The sequence below is a fragment of the Ascaphus truei genome, chromosome 12 (assembly GCF_040206685.1).
Source record: "Ascaphus truei isolate aAscTru1 chromosome 12, aAscTru1.hap1, whole genome shotgun sequence".
Taxonomy (NCBI): Eukaryota; Metazoa; Chordata; class Amphibia; order Anura; family Ascaphidae; genus Ascaphus; species Ascaphus truei.
The window spans coordinates 51,606,489-51,620,769 of NC_134494.1; the positions used below are offsets into that span (position 1 = coordinate 51,606,489).

A 14,281-nucleotide genomic window follows, 5' to 3' on the forward strand; every position below is an offset into this window, starting at 1 on the left:
CTGCAACCTCCTGCTGTCAAGCCTTCCTGCCTCTCACCTGTCTCCCCTACAATCTATCCTAAACGCTGCTGCCAGAATCACTCTACTCTTTCCTAAATCTGTCTCCGCGTCTCCCCTTCTGAAATCCATCTCCTGGCTTCCGATCAAATCCCGCATCTCACACCCCATTCTTCTCCTCACTTTTAAAGCTTTACACTCTTCTGCCCCTCCTTACATCTCAGCCCTAATTTCTCGCTATGCTCCATCCCGACACTTTCGTTCTTCTCAAGGATGTCTACTCTCGACCCCCTTTGTATCTAAAGCCCTCTCCCATCTTAAACCTTTTTCACTGAGTGCCCCGCACCTCTGGAATGCCCTCAATACCCGACTAGCACCCTCTCTATCCACCTTAAGACACACTTGCTTAAAGAAGCATATGAGTAGCACCGTGGCTAATACTATACACATGATACATAAAGCTTGGCCCCCTGCAGATGCACTTACCAGAACTCCCTTCTACTGTCTCTGTACGTTCTCCCTACCTACCAATTAGATTGTAAGCTCCTCGGAGCAGGGATTCCTTTTCCTTAATGTTATTTTTATGTCTGATGCACTTATTCCCATGACCTGTTATTTGTTATGTATATGATTGTCATGTCTATTACTACTTTGAAGCGCTATGTACACTAATGGCGCTATATAAATTAAGACATACATACAGTACATTAGAAACATCCTTATTCAGACCTGTAAGCGGTCTCTTAATCCGAGCTCATACACTGCGTGTGCTTGCAAGAGTGCAAGCTCTTGCTGCTGTAGCACAAGCGATCTGTGCTCATGGTTTGGAAGCAGTGGTATATGTATATACAGGCGGTCAGGTCAAACTTCCGAATTCAGCCGCCCAATATATTTTTATTGAAGTAGGTGAAAACGGTAATGTTTTTCTGGGGAAGAGGTCAGAAAATGTAGCTTTTTGTGGAGTCTATTGTATAGGGTCCTAAGTGTTTATTACTTGAAGTGGTCCAGCCCTCTAGTGGACACTTGCTGTATGTGTACCATCCATTTATTCAGCAAACCTCCTGTTTCATACTTTTCAGTGTCGCTGGCAGAAGACCAGGATGCATTGCTCAAAGAGTGTTACTAAAGCAGCTGCCAGAGCGTGTACGCAGGACAGGCTAATTCTTTTAAATGAGAGGCACGGCCTTTCTTTGCCTAGAAAAGGTTTCTGCTGTGAGCAAAAAAGAAAACGAAAAAGAGAAAGCACATCATGATGTCTCTTTATGGCATAAAAACGCTTGTTTTATCCAGTAAACAAGTGATTCCATAAGGTTATATAGACTGGCCCGAATATTTTGCTTAATAATGTATCATAGTGTTGCTGAATGTGTTAAGGGGTTAACATAGCAAGGTGTATTTTTTTTAATCAATTTTTGTTTCACTTGCATGATATATGTAATAATTATTATAATAATAATAATAATAATAATAGCATATTCTTGTTAACGTAGAGCTTTAGAGAGACGTTTTGCAGGCACAGGTTCCTGCCCCGTGGAGCTTACAATCTATGTTTTTGGTGCCTGAGGCACAGGGAGATAATGTGACTTGCCCAAAGTCACAAGGAGCCGATACTGGGAATTGAACCTTGCTTCAAACTCAGTGCCAGTCAGTGTCTTCACTCACTGAGCCGCTCCTTCTCCTGCTTCACACTCAGTGCTAGTCAGTGTCGTCACTCACTGAGCCGCTCCTTCGCCTGTTTCACACTCAGTGCCAGTCAGTGTCTTCACTCACTGAGCCGCTCCTTCGCCTGCTTCACACTCAGTGCCAGTCAGTGTCGTTACTCACTGAGCCGCTCCTTCTCCATAATATGGGTCCATGGGTTACATGGAGCAATAAAACAGGATAATGCAGTAGATACTTGCCTAGCAAGGTGTTGCAGGCCCCTCTGGCAGGGAATGGGTTATTTAACCCCCTGTGTTTCCCTGTGATCCAACCAGAGGCTAAGGTGCAGTGACAGATAACAGGGCAGGGGAATAGCTCTGACCAATCACTGGGGTCCTTTCAGAGACCTGCTGGGAGCTGTCCCCTATCAGAAAGTTGTTTGCATGTCAACTTCACAGCCTGCTTTGCATGTTCATTTCGCTGGCAGCCGCAGGAGCAGCAGAAGGGGGATAGTGTCGTGATACATTACAGAACCTGGCACCTGGTCCCTGCCTCCCACACAACACAATGGAAAGGAAGATAGCCAAAGAGTTCAGGCACAAGGTAAGACCTCACCCCTACACCTCAGACACAACCTGCCCATTTTCTTTCTCTTGTCTTTGGTTTGTGGAAGTTCTGTGTTTCCCCGGGGACTTGCTTTAGATCCCAGGGAGGATCCCTGCTGGGCTCCCACTTTGCCTGGACTATGGACCCTTGGCATCAATTAACCGTGACAGCAAAATGCTGGTGGAACTAAGCTGCTTTATTGTGTTAAGAATGGGGGATTACTTTGTAGCAACTTCTTTTGTAGCTAAGAGTTCAATGTCACCCACTGTATTGCTTAACTCGTTGGGTGCCCTTTTGTATATTGTCACTCACGGCCACTGCATCGTATGCCATAATAACCCTGCCCGTTTGTCATGGGGAGATGGTGTTTAAAACGTAATCTGTCACGTAGTGCAGGGGTAGCTAACTCCAGTCCTCACGGGCCACCAACGGGCCAGGTATTGGGGATATCCCTGCTTCAGCACAGGTGGCGCAGTAATTTTTACTGAGCCACGGATTGAGCCATCTGTGCAGAAGCAGAGATATCCTGAAAACCTGTCCTGTTGGTGGCCCTTGAGGACGGGACTTGGCCACTTCTGTAGTGGAACAGAAGGCGGAGGACTCCCCATCTGCCAGCAGTGATGGAGCAAAGCGATAGCGAGTGCCGGCGGGCGCCACGGCCCCTCCAGCATTTAAAGAGTTAAGGAGCTCCCCCCATCCAAAATATAGAATTATTTTTTATTGCATTACGTAGACACTCTGGTTCCCGAGATAAATAAATTGGGGGGGGGGGGGGGGGGGCGGTATTTACACAGAAAAATTAGAAATATGGCCGCAGAGTCATGAATAGAAAGTAGCGACGTCAACTCTTGATGACATTACAACTTTCTGTTGACCTCCATTTTGTGTTTCCCGGACAAAACAGCTGGTCGCTTAAGAAGAGGGGACTGAGGGGGCCCTGGAAGCCTGAGGACCCCTCCCCCACGTTCAGGAAAGCTAAAATAAATGTATATACAACAAGCAGCGAGTACAGCTGTTTTAAATTGTAAGCTCTTCGGTTCAGCTGCAGAGAGTTTTATCCTTGGATTGCAAGCGCTTTGGGCCAAGGTAAACTCCAATGTTTAGCTATGGGCGCCATTGTTCAAATTATTCTTATTTATACATGACAATTCAGAGGCGCACTATCATGGGGTGTGGAAACAATAAAAAGACAACATTAATATACAGTGGGGGTTTACTATCCTAAAAAGGTAGATTGATTTTCTACAGTTCTTAGAAAGTAGGTTCATTTCCTGGAGATTTCCCTCTCGTAGGCCCTTATTCAGCATGGTGTGAAGCGGCGGCCCAGTGCTGGAGATGTTATCCTCATTCGTATGACTGATCTCCACTTTGAGGAGAGGCCTCATATGGAGTGTTCGATATTTTGGAGCTCTGTTGTATTAATGCTCAGGTTGCAGTACCGCTTGCTGCTTTATGTCATGAAGTTCTGAGCTATAATATCAGGGTATGTAAAAAAGATCAAGTGTAAACATCAGAAAAAATATTACTAATTGTAAATTTGTAAATATTTACTAAGTGGTGCTATGCTGGGATGACATCTTCTGGCACGTTCACCTGAATGGTCTGGAAAGTATCTTATTGTATAGCACCACAGTAAATACGAGCTTTAATGTAGTTATAACCTTATGGACCATGTAGAAGGAAGTATTTTAGGCCTCTGTGAGGTAGACGGTTTAAGTTAGAACTGTTGTAGAAACTGCACTAAATAAAATTTTGAGCAGGAACACATTTTTGCAAGTTATTGCCTCATTATTAATGAATATACAACAGCCATTAAAAACATTAGTTGACACAATGTAGAAATGTGTGGTTACATCACCAGCAGCCCTTGTCGACCCACTGCCGGATGAGGCCTCCCCAATAACCGTCCAAGTACTGCGGTTGCAAGCCTCTCGTTTCCATGGTGCTCCAACACATTTTCTGTTTTCATCCTCCTATCTTACTTTTGGTTGTTGTTTTAATCTCTCTTGGAATTCAGTCGAGTGCCATCTTTCTCCAACGATGGTCATTTCTTCTTGCGATATGTCTGGCCCGCTGCCATTTTATTTTCTTCCCCCTTGTGCTGATGTCATGGTTTGGTTTCGCAAGCCAAATTAGAAGCCGGGCACTATGGATTTCTGCAAAAACAAAACTATTTATTGTGCCAATGTTACTAACATTGCTGACTTTGGAGTCCAGACAGAGATTCCGTGAACCAGGAGCACCGGTGATAATATTGTTATATTTATTTTTGGTGTGCAGCAGATATCTGTTGTATGGTTTGGTTTCGAACATACTCATTCTCTTTCCTGTCCCTTCCGCTAACACTCAGCATGCATCTCTCCATACTTCTTCGTGTTGTCTGAAGATTCGGAATTATCCTCACATTTAGGGTACAAGTTTCACATCCATACATGAGCATGGGCAGAGTACACTGGTCAAAAACGTTCCTCTTGTTACAATGGTGTGTGAGTGTGTATATATAACACATGTATCATTGGTGTTTGTCCATCAGTGAGCAGGTTGTATTGATATTAAAACAGAGGGCACCAAAATCTCCTAGTAATTTTAGACACAGTATAGGTTTGTTATGGACATGACTGTTTAATCAAAATAAAAGTGCAGATTTTTTGCAAGCAGTGATACATTTTAATGGCCCAATGCTAGAAGAAGAAACCTGTGATGATCTGAAAGCTCCGAACTCTATAATGTCATCTAATTTCAAGAACTTTTCTATGTTGGTTTCTAAAAACGTATTACAGCCTGCAACAGTCTACACTTCTTCAGGACTTACTAGAACTTTGACGTTTTACCCTTAAAACAAAGTTTGTTTGACCTCAACAACCACATCATGTGGTTTACGTATAGTACAAGGAGAGAGGAAGTGAACAGAAAAATAAAATCACGGGAATTGTCACACCGTTGGCTGTTGATTTGTATATGACACTGTGTAACATTGTCCATGTCTTGTGAGGGACAGCCACAGTAGACAAAAGGTTAATGTATGCGTACACATTGAACTTAGTTTTTCCTTTTCACCTTTCTGCCTGATCACATCTTGTACCATTATTTTATTGTGGATATATTGTACATTTAATCAGCTTGCCCCTGATATCTGCTCTGGGTGTATTTTATTGTGGTAGCATTTTATACCGCACGAACAATTCAATTTCATCAAAACAGTCTTTTGATGTCAATGGACTACATTAAAGCAAATATATTGTCCTGTCGTAAGCTAATTTTCGTACCAGCGCTCAGTATGGAAGCAGCCGGCGTGAAAAATGTTACAAGATACTGCTAAATAATGGATGTGCCCTTTGCATAAACAATTTAGTTTGTGCCTGTGGACCAACCCAGTTTAATCTGACTCATACTGGGTGTCAACACAATTTAGTTTGATAGATTTCATAGAAACTGGTTTATTGGTGTATAAGCTGCTCCTACAACTCACTAAACCTCTGCTCTTTGACCTGTGTGGAACAGGCCACACAGTTTTTAATGGAAAGCCCTAGGTAACATATGGGCTATGACGAGACACAGATGTTCATTGAAACACATTTGCATTAATTTTCCCTATTGATGGTTTCTTTTTGTCACAATTGAGACCGGACAAGAACCGAAAAAGAAATCTATCGCTCGCAGGGTTTTCTCTTAACCTCTCGCTGTCTGAGGAGCCAGCAAAGCAGCAGATTGCAATGCTTTGCTGGTCCCTCTGGCAGTGAAGGGGTTAATTTGCATTGCTTGGGTTAATCAATTTGCTGCTCTACAACAACCTGTTACTGGAAGGCAGATGTATCTTTGCATCAGCGGCCTTATGCGTCAATACAGTGTCACAATGCTCCCATTAACCCACTGAATGCTGGGATGCATATTTTTTTTGTTTTTGTTTTTTGTTTAAAACATCTAATCTCAAAAATGTTCTTGTTGTGTTTTTTTTTAAAACCTGGACAGAGGTGGCTGAAACACATTGCAATATGCAAAACAAACTACCCCCGGCAGTTAATGCCCAATAAAAGGCATTACAACCTGCAACCTGGGATTTAAAACTCTACACTGTTTAATGGAACAATTACATTTTTTATTTGACATTAAACTTTTAGTCTTTTTTTTAATTTTTATTTTAATTAGTGCCACTATTTTATTTGGTTAAAATATTTTTTCATTTTATGAGTGAGATTACATTAATAGAATTAATTTAGCATCAGATGTTCTTATCAAAGATAACAATATGAACGTATATATTTTTTGTTTAATTAGTTCTGTAATTGAATTTAACTAATTTAACCACTTTATTGTATTTCACTTTTGGAATATCCTGCAATCTGGTATATGTTCTATGTATCTAGTTGTATGCATTACAATGTAAAGTGGATATGTACTGAAAAGGGGAACAAAAACTAGTGATGTGGGGTTGCTGCTTTAAGCATCGGGTATGAAATTAGCAGGAGCAGAAGGTCCCTGGGCCACAGCAAGGCCCTATGGTGGTTGGCAGCCAGTTAAAGAGCCCTGTTCTATACTGTGCCAGCATTCCAATTGAATCTGCCAGACAGTCTGATTTTTACAGGTACAGTATACTAGGATATGTTGTGCTGTCTGGGGAGAAAGTCTTGAGAGCTACAACTGTGTGAGGGTCATGGCTCAGGTATCCCTCAGGCCGGAAGTATCAAGAGCTTGGGTTGGTAGAAGATGTATAATTCTGGCTGGTGGCTGCTTCTTGGACGCCCGACGCCTCATCATACTGTAGATGCAATTTCCACACCCACCAGGAATTGCTTGTCACACCTACTGGAATCTAGCATCTATTTATTCCACGTTTGCACGTGGTGGACCTTACCCTTCAGTGACCTTTATTTCCTAATTGGTGAGCGGTAATTTGCTACAAACCCAAGGGCAATAATAATTGTTCAGATTTTCTGAAGCTGAACTATGAGCGATAATGAGCCTGAGGTTTGTATTCCAAATGAAGAACGGTTAAATAGAAAAAAGTGATTCAATTCAACATGGACAGTGTTAGTACAATGTACAGTATACACAGAACAAGAGTTTCTAATCTACTGATCCAAAGTTCTTAATTCTACCCGTATGTATGTATGTATGTATGTATGTACAGTATGCATGTATGTATAGTATGTATGTACAGCTCAACCCCGGTATAGCGCGATCCGCTATAACGCGGTTTGAGCATGGACCCCGAATTTAAATAAAAAATAAAAAAAATCTTGTATTTTTTTTTGCACATCGCACACACTCACAGCACACTACACACACTCACAGCACCAGCACACACTGCACACACTCACTGCACACTGCACACACTCACTGCACACTATACACACTCACTGCACACTGTACACACTCACAGCACACTGCACACTCTTAGCACACTGCACACACTCACAGCACACTGCACAAACTCACAGCACACTGCACATGCTGCATTCACTCACAGCACACTGCATAAACTCACAGCACACACTCACAGAACACTGCACACACAGCACACTGCACACACCACACGCACTAGCATCGGGAGCTGGCATCGGGAGAGGGGGGTGTGTCGGAGCAGAGCTGGCATCGGGGGGGGGGGGTGTCGGAGCGGAGCTGGCATCGGGAGGAGGGGTGTCGGAGCGGAGCTGGCTGGGGAGGTTGCTCGGAGCGGATCTAGTGGGGGGGGTCAGAGCGGAGCTGGTGGGCTGGTGGAGCAGCTGGCGGGTCGAAGCGGAGCTGGCTGGGTGGGTTGCTTGGAGCGGGGCTGGCTGGGGGGGTTGATAGGAGCAGGGCTGGTTGGGGGGGTTGATCGTAGCGTGGCTGGGGGGGGGGATCGGTGTGGACTACTGGGGGAAGTGAGGCTGCTAGGGGAAGTTACGGTGGCTGCTGGGGGATGTGTAGGGCTGGGGGACGTGTTAGGCTGGGGGACGTGTAGGGCTGGGGGATGTGTAGGGCTGGGGGACGTGTTAGGCTGGGGGACGTATAGGGCTGGGGGATGTGTAGGGCTGGGGGACGTGTAGGGCTGGGGGACGTGTAGGGCTGTGGGACGTGTAGGGCTGGGGGATGTGTAGGGCTGGGGGACGTGTAGGGCTGGGGGACGTGTAGGGCTGCCAGCCACCTCTTCCCTCCCGATCGGGCGCGCGGCGGCATTTTTTTTTTTTTTTTTAATTAGCGCGACCCCGGTTATAGCGTGATCAGATCGGGTGGCCCCCGAGGACCGCGCTATAACGGGGTTGAGCTGTATGTATTCCTCCACCAAAATCAAATGACCAGAGAAGGAGACACAGCACTAAAGGGTAGTGATCCATATCCACAGATACCCAACGTTTCGGAGCCATCTTAGGGCCCCTTCATCAGGGAGGTGCAATCTCTTTCTCGTGTATAATATATATATATATATATATCTGTGAGGAATACACTATACTGTAGAATGAAAGAGGAAACAAATCACAAGCTAACATAGTGTAAATTACAGTCTATGGGAGCTTCCTACAGGACAGGTATTATAACCCCGGCTTATCTGTGGTCTATAATAAATCGGGAGCATGGCCAAGCAATAAAACTGCTAAAAGCGCATCACTTCCTGGTACAATTGTAGCCCTGATTGGTTTGGGCTATAGGTCTGCCCTAAAATGGAAATCCTCCATTATTTATTTCTTTTTTACTAGATTGGAACGGGGGTTCCTCAAGAGCTGAACCCACTATTTTCAGCTCCAGGGTCCCCCACCTGTTTCCAAGATACTTACAGGTATTATTACTTCCTGGTTTGTAAATTGCATTTTAATGACGAATAGGAAGCCACAACAGATGATGTTTCTGCTTCCTATTGACCTTAGATTTGGCATCTGTTTTCTTTCCCTTGAGGGAGATTCAAACCCAGTAACTTCCCAGGTTAGTACAGTGAAAGTGTGAACCCCCTAGAATTTTTAGATATTTCAAACCTAAAATGTTATTAGATCATTTCAGGTCCTAGCACAACATTTTGATAGGGTTTAGGTCCGGACTTTGACTAGGCTATTCTAAAACGCGGAATTTCTTCCTTTACAGCCATTGTTTTGTAGATCTGCTTGTATGTTTAGGATCATTGTCTTGCTACATGAGCTACTTTCATTTCAGCTCACAGACGGATGGCCTGACATTCTCCTCTAGAACCTTCTGATACACTGCAGAATTCATGGTTTTGGCAATGATGGCAAGCCGTCCAGGTCCTGAGGCAGCAAAGCAGCCCCAAACCATCACACTCCCACCACCATATGCTTGACGGTTGGGATGAGGTTCTTCTGTTTGAACACAGTGTTTGGTTTACATCAAACATAACATTTCTCAATGAGGCCAACAACTTCTACCTTTGACTCCTGTGTCCAGAGAACATTGTTCCACAAGATCATCTATGTGCTCTTTGGTAAACTTCCTACGGGCAGCAATGTTCTTTTTAGAGTTGTTTCCTCCAAGCTATCCTTCCATGAACACAATTTTTGTTCAGTCATTTTCTGATAGTCATGAACACTCACATTAGCCAAGGTAAGCGTAGCCTGCAGATCCTTGGATGTTACTCTGGGGTTCTTTATGACTTCCTAGAGGATTTTCCGGTTTGTTCTTGGAGAAATTTTGGTAGGACGACCGCTTTTGGGTAGAGTTACTGCGTCTTGAACTTTATCCATTTGTAGACTTTCTGTCTGCGAGTGGATGGGTGAAGCCCCAAATCCTTAGAAATGGTTCTGTAACCCCTTCTAGACTGACGAGCATCAATAACTGCTGTTCTGAGGTCCTCTGAGAGTTCTTTTGATTGTGGCATGACGTGTTTCCACACCTGTATGGTGAAGACCAAACTCACAAAGTTTCTGATCTGTATATAGGGTGGGGCCTCCCAAACTCACACCTGAAGATCTTACTAATTATTTAAACACCTGATTCCAATCATCTCCTTTAATTTACTTATTCACTTACTTTTGCACATTGTTACTCATTGTTTGTCTAATTCATACATAATTTTGTTCCAAAAGACATAGAATTGGTTAATATAAACCTTATTTGATATTTAAGAAAAGACTGGTTTTAACTCAAAGGTTCTCATGGAAAAATTATGGAATTTCCATAATAATCATTGCGGTTCACAAGCTTTTTCTCGCCACTGCATCTCCAGAGCTGGGATGTCCCCGGAGCTGAAAATAGTGTATTTTTTTTCCATGTATTAACTGCTCCTTATAAGAACCGCGCTGACTGCGTGGCTTGAAATGTTTGCTATTTAAATATTATAAAAGTGGATAGTTTAAATCCTTCTCCTTGGTTTAGAAGAGAAAATTGCAGAACAAATTACATCCTGGACACTGTGCTGACCATGTACAGTAAGTCTGCGATTCTGTTTTTACGCGGATGGGAAGCGGGGAGTCCCTGGAGCTGAGCTGCGTGAGTTTCACTGACGGTCCGGCTTTAGGGTAGATGATTAGTTGCGGTCGACCAGGGTGCCAAGCAGAGTGAGAGTTAGGGGGTGGAGAGAGAGACAGGAGTGAGAGAGAGAGAGACACGAGACAGTAGAGGGAGAGAATGGGGGAGGATGAGCGAGGGGGAGGATGTGGTGGAGAGATACCAGCGACGCTTACGTATTTTTAATAAGGAAACCGCAAGAAAGTATCCGCATGGGTTATTGTGTTTAGAAAAAAAGAGGGGGAGCACTCTAGCAGGGGGTGGTAGAAACCGCATTTTTTCCCCTGCATGGTGCCAAAATGGCTCATGCCTGCCCTGGTTTCCGCCCTGGGGGACCCCCTGTTTCCCGAGATACTTACCAGGAAATGTGTTGCTGGTACTTTCTTGTAATTAAATCCCTGTGTCACGTGTGCCAATAGGATGGCTTTGCGGCTTCCTATTTACCCATGTGACATGGGAGATAAAAACCTCCATTCTGTTTCCTGTGGCAGGGACAGTATCGCCGCTTCCTTCATCAGTAAGTATATCCGTAACCTGTGGGTCCCCCAGAGCTGATACTTTATATGTTCCATTCCCAGCGGGAGCGGGGGGGGGGGAGGTGGCTTTATATCCATGTCAAATAAAGTAGGGGGAACTGCTCCTTTAAATGGTCATATCGACATGACAAGTTGTGAGGACTTCTAGAACACATCTACTACCTAATCCTAAACTGGTGCTGTTTATGAAATATTAATTGAAATGATATTGTGAGGTTTAAGCATCGATTTATACAAATATCTAAGCAGTTAATAATATTGAAGGCTACTTATCTGTACCATTCGGTATATTCTCCAACGAGGCATTATTAGTGACACTATTCCCAGTGTTATCCATATAACAGTGTTTTTAAATGGGTTGTTATTTTTTGTCATTGAAAGCTGGTTACACTTCAAGCTATTATACGAATTTACATTTTTATGCATTTGAAATTATATTTCAGAAAATAAAGGCAACACGCATTCATAACAGCAGTGGGGGTTTTATAACAGAAGCTATGTGCTAGAAAAAGCATGTATCCCCTCGCAATTATTATTAGACGCCCATTTGTAATCATTTCATAGTCCCAATATGGAGATTATTTTTGATCCGTAAAAAAAAGGTGCCGAAAGTCGTATTCCCCGAGTCCCCACCAAAAATAACCCCTGTGAAGATAATTACAAGGCTAAATATTAATTATTGGATTCAAAGGTTTGATAAATACTTAGAAAGATAATACAATAGAGAAAGGTCTTAAAAGATAGGGAACATAGGATTAACTGTACTTAGTGACAGAACAAAGACGGTCTTCTAAATCAGTAAATATTGCTAAATTAAGGAACATTGGTTTAAACATTGATGATTGACTTAGAACATTTTGGGCTGACGCTGAGAAAAACAGAATCAGACTCATTTAACGCCCAAGCGAAGAACAACAAAGCTAACAATTCTCCACTCGATATAACTGGATTCTATATCCCGTAATAATGTAACTGACTGAGACGAGGCTGTGAAAGATGTTTTCTATCGTCTCTGATTAAATTGGGAAAAGAACTGGACCGTGGAGTATTTGATATATATTGAAAGTTGGGACATTTACTTGCACCCATCTAATGAGCAAATCTTCACCCTGCGTAATAGTACATTCAGCTCTACATAGCGCCAGCCCTGAGAGCTAGGGATCCATTTATCAACGTCTCCTGGCTGCAAAACTGCACCAGATTCATCAAATAAGAGGAATGCCATTAAAACAGTGGGGTTGTTTCCTTTTGATAAATCTGGTGCATTTCTTTTGTGCTGTTTTTACCCCATTTTAGTAACTAGAAGACTGACCCCATAATCTCCAAATACCCTATACGTCCATACGTCTGCCCATCACATCTGCTTCTTGTCCTCCCCCTCTTCCTTCTACCATTACACTTTTTACAGATACCGAGAGTAGATAAAGCATATTACGGTAGGCAAGCTTTTACTACAAATTCTCAGAGCCTCTAACTGTTGGAGGCCCCCTGCACCAAATAAAACGCTGGCTCCTACAATTTCTGTCTGGCTCCTAAAGTATTTTATATCTTTGTCCACCCCTGTGAGTCTAACACATTAGTCATTCTCATCCTTTCTGTGTTTGGATTTAGCAATCTCGCACAAATTCCCCCAAACCTTTTGGAATCTGTTAAACATTAAACAGGGAGGTAATTAATAATGCCTCCTGGCTGTAAAACTGTGTTAAAAATAAATAAATAAAGCACCCGGTTAAGCCATGTAATTGCCTTTTAATAGAATATTTTCTGTTTATATATAAATATGGTGCTTGTGCGTGCACCATAGTAATCCCCAAGAACACTTTCATATCCAATTCCAGGAAAAGAACACAAAAAGTGGTTGTTTTTTATTTATTTTGTAAGGTTTGACTTGTTCCCCGGCTAACACCATTACACAGGAATATAGTTTCCGTAGCACTCCATTCCCACGCTCCACCCCACCTAATATGGTCCAAAGCTGACCTCTCCTTGCAAATTCCACTCTCAAACGTATCTGCTGCTGTCTTTGTGCCTCTTCCAACGTCCTTCTCTGTTTCACATCTTCCTCCGTGCCTCTACCAAGCATGACCACTAATGCCTTTCATTTCCTGCGTCCGAGATACGTAATGCCAGCCAGTTGTACTACTGGCAATATTGGGGCAACCTGATGAAAAGAAGGACACCAGCACATGTCCAGGGCTGATTCTGGTCCACTTTTCCTCTGGTGTTTGAGTCCAATACCCATTGCTACTCATTCATTTTTTTACATTTTTTGTTATTGTTTGAGTTCTGAAGCTGCATTTTGAGTATTTCATGTGTTGGTGAAAGTAGAGTAATTGGATACTAGTTTCCATGAATGCAGAATAAAGGAAGAAGCAGAACACTGTCAGAGCATCTGTGCTGGCAGTAACCATTCTTTTAAGAGCTTCTCTGCAGTGCTCCTAATTTTAACACCTGGAATTCAGCGCTATTTTTGTTGAAGGTGACCTTTTTGTTATTTAAGTCATGTGCTACATTATTGAATGGCCAAAAAGATTCCTGAAAATATTTTTCCAGCAATATACGCATCGGCAGGTACGGGTCAACTTGTTCAGCTTGCATTATACAATGTTTGGGTATTAAATGATTTAGTGATTTGATTTAATCTTTGCATATGAATATATAAAGGCATGGGTGCTTTTATATCTTAGTATACACCTTTTTTGTGATGATTTGCATTGGAAAATATATAGAAAGTATTTTATTTTCCAGCAAAAAATAAATGTTGTGTGCATGTTACTCGGTTGGTTTCCTAGTAATGAAAATATGTTACTTTTAGGTGGAAAAGTGTATTGATAATGAAGCTGAGAAAGACTATCTTTATGACGTGCTGCGGATGTACTATGAGTAAGTATAGATCATATCTTTTTTTCCCCATTGTCAGAGTATGTCATTTTTAAGCTGAACAATTTTCTAGAAGGGAAGAAAAGTATAGAATATTCCTAAAGGCCATTTGAACTTCTATGACCTTGTGTTGCAGAAGTGCTGTACACAAGACCTCAGTGCTGTACACAGGGCATTACAGTACCTGTCCA

At 42.7% G+C, this 14,281-nt stretch overlaps 1 protein-coding gene across 4 annotated transcripts in view; it reads left to right on the forward strand.

The window, feature by feature from the left end:
- Positions 1-2,087: 2,087 nt before the first annotated feature.
- USH1C (USH1 protein network component harmonin) overlaps positions 2,088-14,281 on the forward strand; it is a 92,780-nt gene continuing 80,586 nt past the window's right edge. For all 4 annotated transcript variants that reach the window (XM_075567703.1, XM_075567704.1, XM_075567705.1 and 1 more), the window contains exons 1-2: positions 2,088-2,241; positions 14,026-14,093. In XM_075567703.1, the coding sequence (XP_075423818.1) occupies positions 2,206-2,241; positions 14,026-14,093 (104 nt within the window). In that variant the 5' untranslated portion in view covers positions 2,088-2,205. The remainder of the gene's footprint in view (positions 2,242-14,025; positions 14,094-14,281) is intronic.